Raw genomic sequence first — 22,265 nt, 5'->3', positions numbered from 1 at the left:
GTGTGTCACTGTGTGTGTGTGTCACTGTGTGTGTGTGTGTCACTGTGTGTGTGTGTGTCACTGTGTGTGTGTGTGACAGTGTGTGTGTCACTGTGTGTGTCACTGTGTGTGTGTGTCACTGTGTATGTCACTGTGTGTGTGTCACTGTGTGTGTGTGTCACTGTGTGTCACTGTGTGTGTCACTGTGTGTGTCACTGTGTGTGTCACTGTGTGTGTGTGTGTGTGTGTCACTGTGTGTGTCACTGTGTGTGTCACTGTGTGTGTCACTGTGTGTGTCACTGTGTGTGTGTCACTGTGTGTGTGTGTCACTGTGTGTCACTGTGTGTCACTGTGTGTGTCACTGTGTGTGTCACTGTGTGTGTCACTGTGTGTGTGTGTGTGTCACTGTGTGTGTCACTGTGTCACTGTGTGTGTCACTGTGTGTGTCTCACTGTGTCACTGTGTCACTGTGCTCTGTGTGTGTCACTGTGTCACTGTGTCACTGTGTGTGTGTCACTGTGTGTGTGTCTGTCACTGTGTGTGTCACTGTGTGTGTCACTGTGTCACTGTGTCACTGTGTGTGTGTGTGTCACTGTGTGTGGTGTCACTGTGTGTGTGTGTCACTGTGTGTGTGTCACTGTGTGTGTGTGTGTCACTGTGTCACTGTGTGTGTGTGTGTCACTGTGTCACTGTGTCACTGTGTGTGTGTGTGTCACTGTGTGTGTGTGTGTCACTGTGTGTGTCACTGTGTGTGTGTGTGTGTCACTGTGTCACTGTGTCACTGTGTGTGTGTGTGTCACTGTGTGTGTGTGTCACTGTGTGTGTCACTGTGTGTGTGTGTGTGTCACTGTGTGTGTGTGTCACTGTGTGTGTGTGTCACTGTGTCACTGTGTGTGTCACTGTGTGTGTCACTGTGTGTGTGTCACTGTGTGTGTGTGTGTCAGTGTGTAACAAGGCTCTGCTACTCGCCATGAACGTGGACGTGGCCGTGCTGCGACTTCTCCCATCGTCGTCGCCGCCCGTCCAGTTCAAGCTGCTGGGCACCCTGCGCATGTTGTGTGACGGACAGGGTGAGTCACTCACTCAGTCACTCAGTGACTCAGTCACTCAGTCAGTCACTCAGTCAGTCACTCAGTCAGTCACTCAGTCACTCAGTCACTCAGTCAGTCACTCAGCCAGTTCAAGCTGCTGGGCACCCTGCGCATGTTGTGTGACGGACAGGGTGAGTCACTCACTCAGTCACTCAGTGACTCAGTCACTCAGTCAGTCACTCAGTCAGTCACTCAGTCAGTCACTCAGTCACTCAGTCAGTCACTCAGCCAGTTCAAGCTGCTGGGCACCCTGCGCATGTTGTGTGACGGACAGGGTGAGTCACTCACTCAGTCACTCACTCAGTCACTCAGTCAGTCACTCACTCAGTCAGTCACTCAGTCAGTCACTCAGTCACTCACTCAGTTCAAGCTGCTGGGCACCCTGCGCATGTTGTGTGACGGACAGGGTGAGTCACTCACTCAGTCACTCAGTCACTCAGTCAGTCACTCAGTCACTCAGTCAGTCACTCGCTCAGTCACTCACTCAGTCACTCAGTCAGTCACTCGCTCAGTCACTCACTCAGTCAGTCACTCAGTCAGTCACTCAGCCAGTTCAAGCTGCTGGGCACCCTGCGCATGTTGTGTGACGGACAGGGTGAGTCACTCACTCAGTCACTCAGTCACTCAGTCAGTCACTCAGTCACTCAGTCAGTCACTCGCTCAGTCACTCACTCAGTCACTCAGTCAGTCACTCGCTCAGTCACTCACTCAGTCAGTCACTCAGTCAGTCACTCAGCCAGTCACTCAGTCAGTCACTCAGTCACTCAGTCACTCAGTCAATCACTCAGCCAGTTCAAGCTGCTGGGCACCCTGCGCATGTTGTGTGACGGACAGGGTGAGTCACTCACTCAGTCACTCACTCAGTCAGTCAGTCAGTCACTCAGTCAGTCAGTCACTCAGTCAGTTCAAGCTGCTGGGCACCCTGCGCATGTTGTGTGACGGACAGGGTGAGTCACTCACTCAGTCACTCACTCAGTCACTCAGTCAGTCACTCAGTCACTCAGTCAGTCACTCACTCAGTCACTCAGTCACTCAGTCACTCACTCAGTTCAAGCTGCTGGGCACCCTGCGCATGTTGTGTGATGGACAGGGTGAGTCACTCACTCAGTCACTCACTCAGTCACTCAGTCAGTCAGTCAGTCACTCAGTCACTCAATCACTCACTATTCCACTCACTCATTCACTCATTAATTCATTCACTCTCCCCTGCCCCCCCCCACTCTCCCCCCACTCCCCCCCCTGCCCCCCCCCACTCTCCCCCCACTCCCCCCCCTGCCCCCCCCCACTCTCCCCCCACTCCCCCCCTGCCCCCCCCCACTCTCCCCCCACTCTCCCCCCACTCCCCCCCCTGCCCCCCCCCACTCTCCCCCCACTCCCCCCCTGCCCCCCCCCCACTCTCCCCCTCACCCCCCCCACTCTCCCCCTCACCCCCCCCACTCTCCCCCTCACCCCCCCCCACTCCCCCCCTGCCCCCCCCCACTCTCCCCCACTCCCCCCCTGCCCCCCTCCCACTCTCCCCCTCACCCCCCCCCACTCTCCCCCTCACCCCCCCCACTCTCCCCCCACTCCCCCCCCTGCCCCCCCCCACTCTCCCCCCACTCCCCCCCTGCCCCCCCCCACTCTCCCCCACTCCCCCCCTGCCCCCCCCCACTCTCCCCCCACTCCCCCCCCTGCCCCCCCCACTCTCCCCCACTCCCCCCCTGCCCCCCCCACTCTCCCCCTCACCCCCCCCCCACTCTCCCCCTGCCCCCCCCCACTCTCCCCCCACTCCCCCCCTGCCCCCCCCCACTCTCCCCCCACTCCCCCCCCTGCCCCCCCCCCACTCTCCCCCCACTCCCCCCCTGCCCCCCCCCACTCTCCCCCACTCCCCCCTGCCCCCCCCCACTCTCCCCCCACTCCCCCCCCTGCCCCCCCCCACTCTCCCCCACTCCCCCCCTGCCCCCCCCCACTCTCCCCCTCACCCCCCCCCACTCTCCCCCTCACCCCCCCCACTCTCCCCCTCACCCCCCCCACTCTCCCCCTCACCCCCCCACTCTCCCCCTCACCCCCCCACTCTCCCCCTCACCCCCCCCCACTCCCCCCCTGCCCCCCCCACTCTCCCCCCACTCCCCCCCTGCCCCCCTCCCACTCTCCCCCTCACCCCCCCCACTCTCCCCCTCACCCCCCCCACTCTCCCCCCACTCCCCCCCTGCCCCCCCCACTCTCCCCCCACTCCCCCCCTGCCCCCCCCACTCTCCCCCCACTCCCCCCCTGCCCCCCCCCACTCTCCCCCCACTCCCCCCCCTGCCCCCCCCCACTCTCCCCCCACTCCCCCCCTGCCCCCCCCCACTCTCCCCCTCACCCCCCCCACTCTCCCCCCTGCCCCCCCCACTCTCCCCCCACTCCCCCCCTGCCCCCCCCACTCTCCCCCCACTCCCCCCCCTGCCCCCCCCCACTCTCCCCCTCACCCCCCCCACTCTCCCCCTCACCCCCCCACTCTCCCCCTCACCCCCCCCACTCTCCCCCCTGCCCCCCCCCACTCTCCCCCCACTCCCCCCCTGCCCCCCCCCACTCTCCCCCCACTCCCCCCCCTGCCCCCCCCCCACTCTCCCCCTCACCCCCCCCACTCTCCCCCTCACCCCCCCCCACTCTCCCCCTCACCCCCCCACTCTCCCCCCCTGCCCCCCCCCACTCTCCCCCCACTCCCCCCCTGCCCCCCCCCACTCTCCCCCCACTCCCCCCCCTGCCCCCCCCACTCTCCCCCTCACCCCCCCCCACTCTCCCCCTCACCCCCCCCACTCTCCCCCTCACCCCCCCCCCCACTCTCCCTCCTGCCCCCCCCACTCTCCCCCCACTCCCTCCCCTGCCCCCCCCCACTCTCCCCCCACTCCCCCCCTGCCCCCCCCCACTCTCCCCCTCACCCCCCCCCACTCTCCCCCTCACCCCCCCCACTTTCCCCCTCATTCCCCCCCACTCTCCCCCTCACCCCCCCCACTCTCCCCCCACTCCCCCCCACTCTCCCCCTCACCCCCCCCCACTCTCCCCCTCACCCCCCCCACTCTCCCCCCACTCCCCCCACTCTCCCCCCACTCCCCCCCACTCTCCCCCTCACCCCCCCCACTCTCCCCCCCTGCCCCCCCCCACTCTCCCCCCACTCCCCCCCTGCCCCCCCCCCACTCTCCCCCCCTGCCCCCCCCCACTCTCCCCCACTCCCCCCCACTCTCCCCCCTGCTTCCCCCCACTCTCCCCCCACTCTCCCCCTCACCCCCCCCACTCTCCCCCCTGCCCCCCCTGCCCCCCCCCACCCTCCCCTCACCCCCCCCCACTCTCCCCCCCTGCCCCCCCACTCTCCCCCTCACCCCCCCCACTCTCCCCCCCTGCCCCCCCCACTCTCCCCCCACTCCCCCCTGCCCCCCCCCCACTCTCCCCCCCTGCCCCCCCCCCACTCTCCCCCCACTCTCCCCCCACTCCCCCCCTGCCCCCCCACTCTCCCCCCACTTTCCCCACTCTCCCCCTCACCCCCCCCACTCTCCCCCTCACCCCCCCCACTCTCCCCCCCTGCCCCCCCCCACTCTCCCCCCACTCTCCCCCTCACCCCCCCCACTCTCCCCCCTGCCCCCCCTGCCCCCCCCCACTCTCCCCCTCACCCCCCCCCACTCTCCCCCCCTGCCCCCCCACTCTCCCCCTCACCCCCCCCACTCCTCCCCCCCTGCCCCCCCCACTCTCCCCCCCTGCCCCCCCCCACTCTCCCCCCACTCCCCCCCACTCTCCCCCTCACCCCCCCACTCTCCCCCTCACCCCCCCACTCTCCCCCTCACCCCCCCCACTCTCCCCCTCACCCCCCCCACTCTCCCCCCCTGCCCCCCCTACTCTCCTCCCACTCCCCCCTGCCCCCCCCCACTCTCCCCCCACTCCCCCCACTCTCCCCCTCACCGCCCCCACTCTCTCCTCACCCCCCCCACTCTCCCCCCTGCCCCCCCCCCCACTCTCCCCCCACTCCCCCCCTGCCCCCCCCCCACTCTCCCCCCCTGCCCCCCCCCCCACTCTCCCCCTCACCCCCCCACTCTCCCCCCCTGCCCCCTTCCACTCTCCTCCCACTCCCCCCCTGCCCCCCCCCACTCTCCCCCCACTCCCCCCACTCTCCCCCTCACCCCCCCCACTCTCCCCCTCACCCCCCCCACTCTCCCCCTCACCCCCCCCACTCTCCCCCCCTGCCCCCCCCCACTCTCCCCCCACTCCCCCCCACTCTCCCCCTCACCCCCCCACTCTCCCCCCCTGCCCCCCCACTCTCCCCCCTGCCCCCCCCCACTCTCCCCCCACTCCCCCCACTCTCCCCCCACTCCCCCCCACTCTCCTCCCACTCCCCCCCTGCCCCCCCCACTCTCCCCCCACTCCCCCCACTCTCCCCCTCACCGCCCCCACTCTCCCCCCCTGCCCCCCCCCCACTCTCCCCCCACTCCCCCCCTGCCCCCCCCCACTCTCCCCCCACTCCCCCCACTCTCCCCCTCACCCCCCCCACTCTCCTCCCACTCCCCCCCTGCCCCCCCCACTCTCCCCCACTCTCCCCCTCACCCCCCCCACTCTCCCCCTCACCCCCCCCCACTCTCCCCCTGCCCCCCCCCCACTCTCCCCCCACTCCCCCCCTGCCCCCCCCCCACTCTCCCCCTCACCCCCCCCCCACTCTCCCCCTCACCCCCCCACTCTCCCCCTCACCCCCCCCACTCTCCCCCTCACCCCCCCCCCCACTCTCCCCCCTGCCCCCCCCCCACTCTCCCCCCACTCCCCCCCACTCTCCCCCACTCCCCCCCACTCTCCTCCCACTCCCCCCCTGCCCCCCCCACTCTCCCCCCACTCCCCCCACTCTCCCCCTCACCGCCCCCACTCTCCCCCCCTGCCCCCCCCCACTCTCCCCCCACTCCCCCCCTGCCCCCCCCCACTCTCCCCCCACTCTCCCCCTCACCTCCCCCACTCTCCCCCCACTCCCCCCCTGCCCCCCCCCACTCTCCCCCCACTCCCCCCACTCTCCCCCTCACCCCCCCCCACTCTCCCCCTCACCCCCCCCCACTCTCCCCCTCACCCCCCCCACTCTCCCCCCCTGCCCCCCTGCCCCCCCCCCCACTCTCCCCCTCACCCCCCCCACTCTCCCCCTCACCCCCCCCCCCCACTCTCCCCCCCTGCCCCCCCCCCACTCTCCCCCTCACCCCCCCCACTCTCCCCCCCTGCCCCACCCCCCAGAGGCTGCAGCGCGCCGTCTGGGTTCGTGCTCACCGCTGCTGCGCTGCGCTGCCGAGTGGGCGGCCGCCCGGAGCCACGCCGGGGTGGCGGCCGAAGCCTCCCGGCTCCTCTCAGCCTCGTCAGGCACAGCAACCAGGACAAGGTGGGGGGCTGGTAGAGGCCTAGTGCTCCTGGGGGGCTGGGAGAGGCCTCGTCAGGCACAGCAGTCAGGACAAGGTGGGGGGCTGGGAGAGGCCTAGTGCTCCTGGGGGGCTGGGAGAGGCCTCGTCAGGCACAGCAACCAGGACAAGGTGGGGGGCTGGTAGAGGCCTAGTGGCCTGGGGGGTTGGGAGAGGCCTCGTCAGGCACAGCAACCAGGACAAGGTGGGGGGCTGGTAGAGGCCTAGTGCTCCTGGGGGGCTGGGAGAGGCCTCATCAGGCACAGCAACCAGGACAAGGTGGGGGGCTGGTAGAGGCCTACTGCCCCTGGGGGGTTGGAGAGGCCTCGTCAGGCACAGCAGTCAGGACAAGGTGGGGGGCTGGGAGAGGCCTAGTGCTCCTGGGGGGCTGGGAGAGGCCTTAGTGGGGCACAGCAATCAGGACAAGGTGGGGGCTGGTAGAGGCCTAGTGCCCCTGGGGGGCTGGGAGAGGCCTCGTCAGGCACAGCAACGAGGACAAGGTGGGCGGCTGGTAGAGGCCTAGTGCCCCTGGGGGGCTGGGAGAGGCCTTAGTGGGGCACAGCAATCAGGACAAGGTGGGGGGCTGGGAGAGGCCTAGTGCTCCTGGGGGCTGGGAGAGGCCTCGTCAGGCACAGCAGTCAGGACAAGGTCGGGGGCTGGGAGAGGCCTTAGTGGGGCACAGCAATCAGGACAAGGTGGGGGGCTGGTAGAGGCCTAGTGCTCCTGGGGGGCTGGGAGAGGCCTCGTCAGGCACAGCAACCAGGACAAGGTGGGGGGCTGGTAGAGGCTTACTTCCCCTGGGGGCTGGTAGAGACCTAGTCAGGCACAGCAACCAGGACAAGGTCGGGGGCTGGGAGAGGCCTACTGCCCCTGGGGGGCTGGGAGAGGCCTCGTCAGGCACAGCAACCAGGACAAGGTGGGGGGCTGGTAGAGGCCTAGTGCTCCTGGGGGGCTGGGAGAAGCCTCGTCAGGCACAGCAACCAGGACAAGGTGGGGGGCTGGTAGAGGCCTACTGCCCCTGGGGGGTTGGAGAAGCCTCATCAGGCACAGCAACCAGACAAGGTGGGGGGCTGGGAGAGGCCTGGTGCCCCTGGGGGGCTGGGATGAGGCCGTGTCAGGCACTACAACCAGGACAAGGTGGGGGGCTGGTAGAGGCCTAGTGCCCTGGGGGGTGGGAGAGGCCTCGTGAGGCACAGCAACCAGGACAAGGTGGGGGGCTGGGAGAGGCCTAGTGCCCTGGGGGGCTGGGAGAGGCCTCATCAGTCACAGCAACCAGGACAAGGGGGGCTGGTAGAGGCCTAGTCAGGCACAGCAGTCAGGACAAGGTGGGGGGCTGGTAGAGGCCTACTTCCCCTGGGGGTTGGGAGAGGCCTCGTCAGGCACAGCAACCAGGACAAGGTGGGGGGCTGGTAGAGGCCTAGTGCCCCGGGGGGCTGGGAGAGGCCTAGTGGGGCACAGCAACCAGGACAAGGTGGGGGCTGAGAGAGGCCTAGTCAGGCACAGCAACCAGGACAAGGTGGGGGGCTGGCAGAGGCCTAGTGCCGCTGAGGGGCTGGGAGAGGCCTCGTCAGGCACAGAAACCAGGACAAGGTGGGGGCTGGTAGAGGCCTAGTGAGGCCCAGCAACCAGGACAAGGTGGGGGGCTGGTAGAGGCCTAGTGCCTCTGGGGGGTTGGGAGAGGCCTTGTCAGGCACAGCAACCAGGACAAGGTGGGGGGCTGGTAGAGGCCTAGTTCCCCTTGGGGGCTGGGAGAGGCCTCGTCAGGCACAGCAACCAGGACAAGATGGGGGGCTGTTAGAGGCCTACTTCCCCTGGGGGGTTGGAGAGGCCTCATCAGGCACAGCAACCAGGACAAGGTGGGGGGCTGGTAGAGGCCTACTGCCCCTGGGGGGCTGGGAGAGGCCTCGTCAGGCACAGCAACCAGGACAAGGTGGGGGGCTGGTAGAGGCCTAGTGCCCCGGGGGGGCTGGGAGAGGCCTAGTGGGGCACAGCAACCAGGACAAGGTGGGGGGCTGGGAGAGGCCTAGTCAGGCACAGCAACCAGGACAAGGTGGGGGGCTGGTAGAGGCCTAGTGCCTCTGGGGGGTTGGGAGAGGCCTTGTCAGGCACAGCAACCAGGACAAGGTGGGGGGCTGGTAGAGGCCTAGTACCCCTGGGGGGTTGGAGAAGCCTCGTCAGGCACAGCAACCAGGACAAGGTGGGGGGCTGGTAGAGGCCTAGTTCCCCTTGGGGGCTGGGAGAGGCCTCGTCAGGCACAGCAACCAGGACAAGATGGGGGGCTCGTAGAGGCCTACTTCCCCTGGGGGGGTTGGAGAGGCCTCATCAGGCACAGCAACCAGGACAAGGTGGGGGGCTGGTATAGGCCTACTGCCCCTGGGGGGCTGGGAGAGGCCTCGTCAGGCACAGCAACCAGGACAAGGTGGGGGGCTGGGAGAGGCCTGGTGCCCCTGGGGGGTGGGAGAGGCCTCGTCAGGCACAGCAGTCAGGACAAGGTGGGCGGCTGGTAGAGGCCTACTGTCCCTGGGGGGCTGGGAGAGGCCTCTTCAGGCACAGCAACCAGGACAAAGTGGGGGGCTGGTAGAGGCCTAGTGCCCCGGGGGGGCTGGGAGAGGCCTAGTGGGGCACAGCAACCAGGACAAGGTGGGGGGCTGGGAGAGGCCTAGTCAGGCACAGCAACCAGGACAAGGTGGGGGGCTGGCAGAGGCCTAGTGCCCCTGGAGGGCTGGGAGAGGCCTCGTCAGGCACAGCAACCAGGACAAGGTGGGGAGCTGGTAGAGGCCTACTGCCCCTGGGGGGTTGGGAGAGGCCTCGTCAGGCACAGCAGACAGGACAAGGTGGGGGGCTGGTAGAGGCCTGCTGCCCCTGGGGGGTGGGAGAGGCCTCTTCAGGCACAGCAACCAGGACAAGGTGGGGGGCTGGTAGAGGCCTAGTGCCCCGGGGGGGCTGGGAGAGGCCTAGTGGGGCACAGCAACCAGGACAAGGTGGGGGGCTGGGAGAGGCCTAGTCAGGCACAGCAACCAGGACAAGGTGGGGGGCTGGTAGAGGCCTAGTGCCTCTGGGGGGTTGGGAGAGGCCTTGTCAGGCACAGCAACCAGGACAAGGTGGGGGGGCTGGTAGAGGCCTAGTTCCCCTTGGGGGCTGGGAGAGGCCTTGTCAGGCACAGCAACCAGGACAAGGTGGGGGGCTGGTAGAGGCCTACTGCCCCTGGGGGGCTGGGAGAGGCCTCGTCAGGCACAGCAACCAGGACAAGGTGTGGGGCTGGGAGAGGCCTGGTGCCCCTGGGGGGTGGGAGAGGCCTCGTCAGGCACAGCAGTCAGGACAAGGTGGGGGGCTGGGAGAGGCCTACTTCCCCTGGGGGTTGGGAGAGGCCTCGTCAGGCACAGCAACCAGGACAAGGTGGGCGGCTGGTAGAGGCCTACTGTCCCTGGGGGGCTGGGAGAGGCCTCTTCAGGCACAGCAACCAGGACAAGGTGGGGGGCTGGTAGAGGCCTAGTGCCCCGGGGGGGCTGGGAGAGGCCTAGTGGGGCACAGCAACCAGGACAAGGTCGGGGGCTGGGAGAGGCCTAGTCAGGCACAGCAACCAGGACAAGGTGGGGGGCTGGTAGAGGCCTACTGCCCCTGGGGGGTGGGAGAGGCCTTGTCAGGCACAGCAGTCAGGACAAGGTGGGGGGCTGGGAGAGGCCTAGTGCTCCTGGGGGGCTGGGAGAGGCCTTAGTGGGGCACAGCAATCAGGACAAGGTGGGCGGCTGGTAGAGGCCTAGTGCCCCTGGGGGGCTGGGAGAGGCCTTAGTGGGGCACAGCAATCAGGACAAGGTGGGGGGCTGGGAGAGGCCTAGTGCTCCTGGGGGGCTGGGAGAGGCCTCGTCAGGCACAGCAGTCAGGACAAGGTCGGGGGCTGGGAGAGGCCTTAGTGGGGCACAGCAATCAGGACAAGGTGGGGGGCTGGTAGAGGCCTAGTGCTCCTGGGGGGCTGGGAGAGGCCTCGTCAGGCACAGCAACCAGGACAAGGTGGGGGGCTGGTAGAGGCTTACTTCCCCTGGGGGGCTGGTAGAGACCTAGTCAGGCACAGCAACCAGGACAAGGTCGGGGGCTGGGAGAGGCCTACTGCCCCTGGGGGGCTGGGAGAGGCCTCGTCAGGCACAGCAACCAGGACAAGGTGGGGGGCTGGTAGAGGCCTACTGCCCCTGGGGGGTTGGAGAGGCCTCATCAGGCACAGCAACCAGGACAAGGTGGGGGGCTGGTAGAGGCCTACTGCCCCTGGGGGGTGGGAGAGGCCTCGTCAGGCACAGCAGTCAGGACAAGGTGGGGGGCTGGTAGAGGCCTACTGCCCCTGGGGGTTGGGAGAGGCCTCGTCAGGCACAGCAACCAGGACAAGGTGGGGGGCTGGTAGAGGCCTAGTGCCCCGGGGGGGCTGGGAGAGGCCTAGTGGGGTACAGCAACCAGGACAAGGTGGGGGGCTGGGAGAGGCCTAGTCAGGCACAGCAACCAGGACAAGGTGGGGGGCTGGCAGAGGCCTAGTGCCCCTGGGGGGCTGGGAGAGGCCTCGTCAGGCACAGAAACCAGGACAAGGTGGGGGCTGGTAGAGGCCTAGTGAGGCACAGCAACCAGGACAAGGTGGGGGGCTGGTAGAGGCCTAGTTCCCCTTGGGGGCTGGGAGAGGCCTCGTCAAGCACAGCAACCAGGACAAGATGGGGGGCTGGTAGAGGCCTACTTCCCCTGGGGGGTTGGAGAGGCCTCATCAGGCACAGCAACCAGGACAAGGTGGGGGGCTGGTAGAGGCCTACTGCCCCTGGGGGGCTGGGAGAGGCCTCGTCAGGCACAGCAACCAGGACAAGGTGGGGGGCTGGGAGAGGCCTGGTGCCCCTGGGGGGTGGGAGAGGCCTCGTCAGGCACAGCAGTCAGGACAAGGTGGGGGGCTGGTAGAGGCCTACTTCCCCTGGGGGTTGGGAGAGGCCTCGTCAGGCACAGCAACCAGGACAAGGTGGGCGGCTGGTAGAGGCCTACTGTCCCTGGGGGGCTGGGAGAGGCCTCTTCAGGCACAGCAACCAGGACAAGGTGGGGGGCTGGTAGAGGCCTAGTGCCCCGGGGGGGCTGGGAGAGGCCTAGTGGGGCACAGCAACCAGGACAAGGTGGGGGGCTGGGAGAGGCCTAGTCAGGCACAGCAACCAGGACAAGGTGGGGGGCTGGTAGAGGCCTAGTGCCTCTGGGGGGTTGGGAGAGGCCTTGTCAGGCACAGCAACCAGGACAAGGTGGGGGGCTGGTAGAGGCCTAGTACCCCTGGGGGGTTGGAGAAGCCTCGTCAGGCACAGCAACCAGGACAAGGTGGGGGGCTGGTAGAGGCCTAGTTCCCCTTGGGGGCTGGGAGAGGCCTCGTCAGGCACAGCAACCAGGACAAGATGGGGGGCTGGTAGAGGCCTACTTCCCCTGGGGGGTTGGAGAGGCCTCATCAGGCACAGCAACCAGGACAAGGTGGGGGGCTGGTAGAGGCCTACTGCCCCTGGGGGGCTGGGAGAGGCCTCGTCAGGCACAGCAACCAGGACAAGGTGGGGGGCTGGGAGAGGCCTGGTGCCCCTGGGGGGTGGGAGAGGCCTCGTCAGGCACTGCAGTCAGGACAAGGTGGGCGGCTGGTAGAGGCCTACTTCCCCTGGGGGTTGGGAGAGGCCTCGTCAGGCACAGCAACCAGGACAAGGTGGGCGGCTGGTAGAGGCCTACTGTCCCTGGGGGGCTGGGAGAGGCCTCTTCAGGCACAGCAACCAGGACAAGGTGGGGGGCTGGTAGAGGCCTAGTGCCCCGGGGGGGCGGGGAGAGGCCTAGTGGGGCACAGCAACCAGGACAAGGTGGGGGGCTGGGAGAGGCCTAGTCAGGCACAGCAACCAGGACAAGGTGGGGGGCTGGCAGAGGCCTTGTGCCCCTGGAGGGCTGGGAGAGGCCTCGTCAGGCACAGCAACCAGGACAAGGTGGGGAGCTGGTAGAGGCCTACTGCCCCTGGGGGGTTGGGAGAGGCCTCGTCAGGCACAGCAGTCAGGACAAGGTGGGGGGCTGGTAGAGGCCTACTGCCCCTGGGGGGTGGGAGAGGCCTCGTCAGGCACAGCAGTCAGGACAAGGTGGGGGGCTGGTAGAGGCCTACTGCCCCTGGGGGGTTGGGAGAGACATCGTCAGGCACAGCAACCAGGAGAAGGTGGGGGGCTGGTAGAGGCCTACTGCCCCTGGGGGGTGGGAGAGGCCTCGTCAGGCACAGCAACCAGGACAAGGTGGGGGGCTGGTAGAGGCCTAGTGCCCTGGGGGGTTGGGAGAGGCCTCGTCAGGCACAGCAGCCAGGACAAGGTGGGGGGCTGGTAGAGGCCTAGTGCCCCGGGGGGGCTGGGAGAGGCCTCGTCAGGCACAGCAACCAGGACAAGGTGGGGGGCTGGGAGAGGCCTACTGCCCCTGGGGGGTTGGAGAGGCCTCGTCAGGCACAGCAACCAGGACAAGGTGGGGGGCTGGTAGAGGCCTACTGCCCCTGGGGGGTGGGAGAGGCCTCGTCAGGCACAGCAGTCAGGACAAGGTGGGGGGCTGGTAGAGGCCTACTGCCCCTGGGGGGTTGGAGAGGCCTAGTCAGGCACAGCAACCAGGACAAGGTGGGGGGCTGGTAGAGGCCTACTGCCCCTGGGGGGTTGGGAGAGACATCGTCAGGCACAGCAACCAGGAGAAGGTGGGGGGCTGGTAGAGGCCTACTGCCCCTGGGGGGTTGGAGAGGCCTAGTCAGGCACAGCAACCAGGACAAGGTGGGGGGCTGGTAGAGGCCTAGTGCCCTGGGGGGTTGGGAGAGGCCTCGTCAGGCACAGCAACCAGGACAAGGTGGGGGGCTGGAAGAGGCCTACTGCCCCTGGGGGGTTGGGAGAGGCCTCGTCAGGCACAGCAACCAGGACAAGGTGGGGGGCTGGTAGAGGCCTACTGCCCCTGGGGGGTTGGGAGAGGCCTCGTCAGGCACAGCAACCAGGACAAGGTGGGGGGCTGGTAGAGGCCTACTACCCCTGGGGGGTTGGGAGAGACATCGTCAGGCACAGCAACCAGGACAAGGTGGGGGGCTGGTAGAGGCCTAGTGCCCCGGGGGGGCGGGGAGAGGCCTAGTGGGGCACAGCAACCAGGACAAGGTGGGGGGCTGGGAGAGGCCTAGTCAGGCACAGCAACCAGGACAAGGTGGGGGGCTGGCAGAGGCCTTGTGCCCCTGGAGGGCTGGGAGAGGCCTCGTCAGGCACAGCAACCAGGACAAGGTGGGGAGCTGGTAGAGGCCTACTGCCCCTGGGGGGTTGGGAGAGGCCTCGTCAGGCACAGCAGTCAGGACAAGGTGGGGGGCTGGTAGAGGCCTACTGCCCCTGGGGGGTGGGAGAGGCCTCGTCAGGCACAGCAGTCAGGACAAGGTGGGGGGCTGGTAGAGGCCTACTGCCCCTCGGGGGTTGGGAGAGACATCGTCAGGCACAGCAACCAGGAGAAGGTGGGGGGCTGGTAGAGGCCTACTGCCCCTGGGGGGTGGGAGAGGCCTCGTCAGGCACAGCAACCAGGACAAGGTGGGGGGCTGGTAGAGGCCTAGTGCCCTGGGGGGTTGGGAGAGGCCTCGTCAGGCACAGAAGCCAGGACAAGGTGGGGGGCTGGTAGAGGCCTAGTGGCCTGGGGGGTTGGGAGAGGCCTCGTCAGGCACAGCAACCAGGACAAGGTGGGGGGCTGGTAGAGGCCTACTGCCCCTGGGGGGTTGGAGAGGCCTCGTCAGGCACAGCAACCAGGACAAGGTGGGGGGCTGGTAGAGGCCTACTGCCCCTGGGGGGTGGGAGAGGCCTCGTCAGGCACAGCAGTCAGGACAAGGTGGGGGGCTGGTAGAGGCCTACTGCCCCTGGGGGGTTGGAGAGGCCTAGTCAGGCACAGCAACCAGGACAAGGTGGGGGGCTGGTAGAGGCCTACTGCCCCTGGGGGGTTGGGAGAGACATCGTCAGGCACAGCAACCAGGAGAAGGTGGGGGGCTGGTAGAGGCCTACTGCCCCTGGGGGGTTGGAGAGGCCTAGTCAGGCACAGCAACCAGGACAAGGTGGGGGGCTGGTAGAGGCCTAGTGCCCTGGGGGGTTGGGAGAGGCCTCGTCAGGCACAGCAACCAGGACAAGGTGGGGGGCTGGAAGAGGCCTACTGCCCCTGGGGGGTTGGGAGAGGCCTCGTCAGGCACAGCAACCAGGACAAGGTGGGGGGCTGGTAGAGGCCTACTGCCCCTGGGGGGTTGGGAGAGGCCTCGTCAGGCACAGCAACCAGGACAAGGTGGGGGGCTGGTAGAGGCCTACTACCCCTGGGGGGTTGGGAGAGACATCGTCAGGCACAGCAACCAGGAGAAGGTGGGGGGCTGGTAGAGGCCTAGTGAGGCACGGTAACCAGAAAAACATGGTGGAGTGATCGTCGGCCATGTTGCTCAGGGGAAGAGGGGTTGACCGTCGGCCATGTTGCCCAGGGGGTTGACGGTCAGCCATGTTACTCGGGGGTCGGGGGTGGAGGGGCTGACCGTTGGCCATGTTGCTCAGGGTTGGCGTTGAGTGACTGTCGGCCATTTTGCTCAGGACGTGGGGGGTTGTGTGATTGTCGGCCATGTTGCTCAGGGGAGGGTGATTATCGGCCATGTTGCTCAGGGGAGGAGGGATTGATCATCGGCCATGTTGCTCAGGGGGCGTGTTGATCGGCCATGTTGCTCAGGGGGGGGGGGGGGTGATGATCGGCCATGTTGCTCAGGGCAAGAGGGGTTGATCGTCGGCCATGTTGCTCAGGGGGAGAGTGATGATCGGCCATGTTGCTCGGGAGGGGGGGGGTGTGATGTACGGTCATGTTGCTCAGGGGGGTGGGGGGGTGATGATCGGCCATGTTGCTCAGGGGGAGAGTGATGATCGGCCATGTTGCTCAGGGGAGGAGGGATTGATCGTCGGCCATGTTGCTCAGGGGGTAGGGGTTGATCGTTGGCATGTTGCTCAGGGGGAGAGTGGTGATCGGCCATGTTGCTCAGGGGGGGGGGGGGGATGTTGATGATCGGCCATGTTGCTCAGGGGAGGGGGATGTTGATGATCGGCCATGTTGCTCAGGGGGGGGGGGGGGGGGATGTTGATGATCGTCCATGTTGCTCGGGGGGGGGGGGGTGGTGATGATCGGCCATGTTGCTCAGGGGGAGCGTGATGATCGGCCATGTTGCTCAGGGGAGGAGGGATTGATCGTCGGCCATGTTGCTCAGGGGGAGAGTGATGATCGGCCATGTTGCTCAGGGGAGGTGATGATTGGCCATGTTGCTCAGGGGAGGAGGGGTTGATCGTCGGCCATGTTGCTCGGGGGGGGGGGGATGTTGATGATCGGCCATGTTGCTCAGGGGGGGATGTTGATGATCGGCCATGTTGCTCAGGGGAGGTTGATGATCGGCCATGTTGCTCAGGGGGGGGGGGGTGTTGATGATCGGCCATGTTGCTCAGGGGAGGTTGATGATCGGCCATGTTGCTCAGGGGGGGGGGGGGGTGTTGATGATCGGCCATGTTGCTCAGGGGAGGTTGATGATCGGCCATGTTGCTCAGGGGGAGAGGGGTTGACCGCCGGCCGTGTCACGTGACAGGAAGTGATGCGGGCGGTGGTGGAGTCTGGGGGAGTGGAGCCCCTGGTGGCCATGGTGGGCAGTGAGCACGTGATCATGCAGAACGAGGCCCTGGGGGCACTCTCAGTGATCGTGGCATCACTGGGTGGTGAGTAGCCCTGAGGGCACTTTCACACACAGTGACACAGTGTGACACACACAGTGACACACACACACAGTGACACACACAGTGTGACACACACACACAGTGACACACACAGTGTGACACACAGTGACACACACACACACAGTGACACACACACAGTGACACACACAGTGTGACACACACACACACACAGTGACACACACAGTGTGACACACACAGTGACACACACAGTGTGACACACACACACAGTGACACACACACAGTGACACACACAGTGTGACACACACACAGTGTGACACACACACAGTGACACACACAGTGTGACACACACACACACAGTGACACACACAGTGTGACACACACAGTGACACACACAGTGTGACACACACACACAGTGACACACACAGTGTGACACACACACACACAGTGACACAGTGACACACACACAGTGACACACACAGTGTGACACACACACACAGTGACACACAGTGACACACACATACAGTGACACACACACAGTGACACACACAGTGACACACACAGTGACACACACACACAGTGACACAGTGACACACACACACAGTGACACACACACACAGTGACACACACAGTGTGACACACACAGTGTGACACACACAGTGTGACACACACAGTGTGACACACAGTGTGACACACACAGTGTGACACACACAGTGTGACACACACAGTGACACACACAGTGTGACACACACACACAGTGACACACACAGTGTGACACACACACACACAGTGACACAGTGACACACACACAGTGACACACACAGTGTGACACACACACACAGTGACACACAGTGACACACACATACAGTGACACACACAGTGTGACACACACAGTGACACACACAGTGACACACACAGTGACACACACACACAGTGACACAGTGACACACACACACAGTGACACACACACACAGTGACACACACAGTGACACACACAGTGTGACACACACAGTGTGACACACACACACAGTGACACAGTGACACACACACACAGTGACACACACAGTGTGACACACACACACAGTGACACACACAGTGTGACACACACACACAGTGACACACAGTGACACACACACACAGTGACACACAGTGACACACACACACAGTGACACACAGTGACACACACACACAGTGACACAGTGACACACACAGTGTGACACACACACACAGTGACACACACAGTGTGACACACACACACAGTGACACACAGTGACACACGCATACAGTGACACACACAGTGTGACACACACACACAGTGACACACACAGTGTGACACACACACACAGTGACACACACAGTGACACACACACACACAGTGACACACACAGTGTGACACACACACACAGTGACACACACAGTGTGACACACACACACAGTGACACACACAGTGACACACACACACAGTGACACATACAGTGACACACACACACAGTGACACACACACAGTGACACACACACACAGTGACACACACAGTGACACACACACAGACACAGTGACACTAACAGTGACACACACACAGTGACACACACAGACACAGTGACACACACAGTGACACACACACACACACACAGTGACACACACAGTGACACACACAGAGACACACACAGTGACACACACAGTGACACACACAGAGACACACACAGTGACACACACAGTGACACACACAGTGACGCACACAGTGACACACACACAGACACAGTGACACACACAGTGACACACACAGAGACACACACAGTGACACACACAGTGACACACACAGTGACACACACACAGACACAGTGACACACACAGTGACACACACACAGTGACACACACACAGACACAGTGACACACACAGAGACACACACAGTGACACACACAGTCACACACACAGAGACACACACAGTGACACACACAGAGACACACACAGTGACACACACAGAGACACACACAGTGACACACACAGAGACACACACAGTGACACACACACAGTGACACACACACAGTGACACACACAGTGACACACACACAGACACAGTGACACACACAGTGACACACACACACAGTGACACACACAGTGACACACACAGAGACACACACAGTGACACACACACAGTGACACACACACAGACACAGTGACACACACAGTGACACACACACACAGTAACACACACAGTGACACACACAGAGACACACACAGTGACACACACACAGTGACACACACACAGTGACACACACAGTGACACACACACAGACACAGTGACACACACAGTGACACACACACACAGTGACACACACAGTGACACACACAGAGACACACACAGTGACACACACACAGTGACACACACACAGACACAGTGACACACACAGTGACACACACACACAGTGACACACACAGTGACACACACAGTGACACACACATTGACACACACAGACACAGTGACACACACAGTGACACACACAGTGACACACACACACAGTGACACACACAGTGACACACACAGTGACACACACATTGACACACACAGTGACACACACACAGTGACACACACACACAGTGACACACACAGTGACACACACAGTGACACACACATTGACACACACAGTGACACACACAGTGACACACACACACAGTGACACACACAGTGACACACACAGTGACACACACATTGACACACACAGACACAGTGACACACACAGTGACACACACAGTGACACACACACACAGTGACACACACAGTGACACACACAGTGACACACACAGAGACACACACAGTGACACACACACAGTGACACACACACAGACACAGTGACACACACAGTGACACACACACACAGTGACACATACAGTGACACACACAGTGACACACACATTGACACACACAGACACAGTGACACACACAGTGACACACACAGTGACACACACAGTGACACACACATTGACACACACAGACACAGTGACACACACAGTGACACACACAGTGACACACACACACACAGTAACACACACAGTGACACACACAGTGACACACACAGTGACACACACATTGACACACACAGACACAGTGACACACACAGTGACACACACAGTGACACACACACAGTGACACACACACAGACACAGTGACACACACAGTGACACACACACACAGTAACACACACAGTGACACACACAGTGACACACACAGTGACACACACACAGACACAGTGACACACACAGTGACACACACACAGTAACACACACACACTAACACAGTGACACACACAGTGACACACACACAGTGACACACACAGTGACACACACAGTGTAACACACACAGTGACACACACAGTGACACACACATTGACACACACAGTGACACACACACAGTGACACACACACACAGTGACACACACAGTGACACACACAGTGACACACACATTGACACACACAGTGACACACACAGTGACACACACAGTGACACACACACACAGTGACACACACAGTGACACACACATTGACACACACAGACACAGTGACACACACAGACACACACAGTGACACACACACACAGTGACACACACAGTGACACACACAGTGACACACACATTGACACACACAGACACAGTGACACACACAGTGACACACACAGTGACACACACAGTGACACACACATTGACACACACAGACACAGTGACACACACAGTGACACACACAGTGACACACACACACACAGTGACACACACACACACAGTGACACACACAGTGACACACACAGTGACACACACATTGACACACACAGACACAGTGACACACACAGTGACACACACAGTGACACACACACAGTGACACACACACAGACACAGTGACACACACAGTGACACACACAGACACAGTGACACACACAGTGACACACACAGTGACACACACACACACAGTAACACACACAGTGACACACACAGTGACACACACATTGACACACACAGACACAGTAACACACACAGTGACACACACAGTGACACACACAGTGACACACACACAGTGACACACACAGTGACACACACAGTGACACACACAGTGACACACACAGTGACACACACACAGTGACACACACAGTGACACACACAGAGACACACACAGTGACACACACACACAGTGACACACACAGAGACACACACAGTGACACACACACACAGTGACACACACAGACACAGTGACACACACAGTGACACACACAGTGACACACACAGTGACACACACAGTGACACACACAGAGACACACACAGACACAGTGACACACACAGTGACACACACAGTGACACACACATTGACACACACAGACACAGTGACACACACAGTGACACACACACACAGTGACACACACAGACACAGTGACACACACAGTGACACACACAGTGACACACACAGACACAGTGACACACACAGTGACACACACAGACACAGTGACACACACAGTGACACACACAGTGACACACACAGACACAGTGACACACACAGTGACACACACAGTGACACACACATTGACACACACAGACACAGTGACACACACAGTGACACACACAGTGACACACACACACAGTGACACACACAGTGACACACACAGTGACACACACATTGACACACACAGACACAGTGACACACACAGTGACACACACAGTGACACACACATTGACACACACAGACACAGTGACACACACAGTGACACACACAGTGACACACACACACAGTGACACACACAGTGACACACACAGTGACACACACATTGACACACACAGACACAGTGACACACACAGTGACACACACAGTGACACACACACACAGTGACACACACAGTGACACACACACAGTGACACTACTACTGATGATGATGATGTTGTTTTGTGTCAGGTCTGATGATGCTACTACTGATGATGATGCTACTACTACTACTGCTGATGCTGCTGATGCTGCTGATGATGCTGATGATGATGATGCTGCTGATGCTGCTGATGCTGATGATGCTGATGATGCTGATGCTGATGATGATGCTGCTGATGATGCTGATGCTGATGATGCTACTACTGATGATGCTGATGCTGATGATGCTACTACTGATGATGCTGATTGATGATGATGATGCTGATGATGATGCTGATGATGATGATGCTGCTGCTGATGATGATGCTGCTGATGATGCTGATGCTGATGATGATGCTGATGATGCTGATGCTGCTGATGATGCTGATGATGCTGCTGATGATGCTGCTGATGATGCTGATGCTGCTGATGATGCTGATGATGCTGATGATGATGCTGATGATGCTGATGATGCTGCTGATGATGCTGCTGATGATGCTGATGCTGCTGATGATGCTGATGATGCTGATGCTGCTGATGATGATGATGATGCTGATGATGATGCTGCTGCTGATGATGATGATGCTACTGATGATGCTGATGCTGATGATGATGCTGCTGATGCTGATGATGCTGCTGATGATGATGATGATGCTGCTGCTGATGATGCTGCTGATGATGCTGATGATACTACTACTGATGATGATGCTGATGATGATGCTGCTGATGATGCTACTGATGATGATGATGCTTGCTGGCTGATGCTGGCTGATGATGATGCTGATGATGATGCTGCTGATGATGATGTTGTTGTTGTGTCAGGTCTGGTGACGGAGTCTCTCCGCGGCTGCGACCTCATAGCCTCACTCACCAACCTGCTCACCACCACCACCACACACAACAACCACCCACAACCACCACAACCACCACAACCACACAGCATCAACAACCACACACCACCACCACAACCACCACCACCACCACCACAACTCATGGCCTGGCTCCGGAAACAATCTGCAATGCAATGACGCTGTGCCAAGTCTTGATGTCTACTGGTATGTGATTGGTGTGTGTGGTGTGTGTGGTGTGTGTGTGTGGTGTGTGTGTGGTGTGTGTGTGTAGTGTGTGTGTGTGGTGTGTGTGTGTGTGGTGTGTGTAGTGTGTGGTGTGTGTAGTGTGTGGTGTGTGTAGTGTGTGGTGTGTGTGTGGTGTGTGTGGTGTGTGTAGTGTGTGGTGTGTGTG

At 62.4% G+C, this 22,265-nt stretch overlaps 1 protein-coding gene across 3 annotated transcripts; it reads left to right on the top strand.

Annotated features, from left to right (window-relative positions):
• Window positions 1–928: 928 nt before the first annotated feature.
• RAP1GDS1 (Rap1 GTPase-GDP dissociation stimulator 1) lies at window positions 929–21,932 on the top strand. 3 transcript variants are annotated; one of them, XM_078885768.1, is made up of 4 exons: window positions 929–1,049; window positions 6,285–6,426; window positions 16,044–16,170; window positions 21,846–21,932. In XM_078885768.1, the coding sequence occupies exons 1-3, from the start codon at window positions 950–952 to the stop codon at window positions 16,048–16,050; spliced, it is 249 nt and encodes an 82-aa protein (XP_078741894.1). In that variant the 5' UTR covers window positions 929–949; the 3' UTR covers window positions 16,051–16,170; window positions 21,846–21,932. The 3 variants fall into 3 exon arrangements, 1 of the variants encoding a protein (XP_078741894.1); XR_013641730.1 differs by lacking the exon at window positions 929–1,049 and adding an exon at window positions 1,972–2,017; XR_013641731.1 differs by lacking the exons at window positions 929–1,049; window positions 6,285–6,426 and adding an exon at window positions 14,692–14,722.
• Window positions 21,933–22,265: the final 333 nt, after the last annotated feature.

Source organism: Lampetra fluviatilis, unplaced genomic scaffold (assembly GCF_964198595.1).
Source record: "Lampetra fluviatilis unplaced genomic scaffold, kcLamFluv1.1 SCAFFOLD_821, whole genome shotgun sequence".
Lineage (NCBI taxonomy): Eukaryota > Metazoa > Chordata > Hyperoartia > Petromyzontiformes > Petromyzontidae > Lampetra > Lampetra fluviatilis.
The sequence above is the reverse complement of the archived record's forward strand: the minus strand, read 5'-3'. Positions and strand labels throughout refer to the sequence as shown.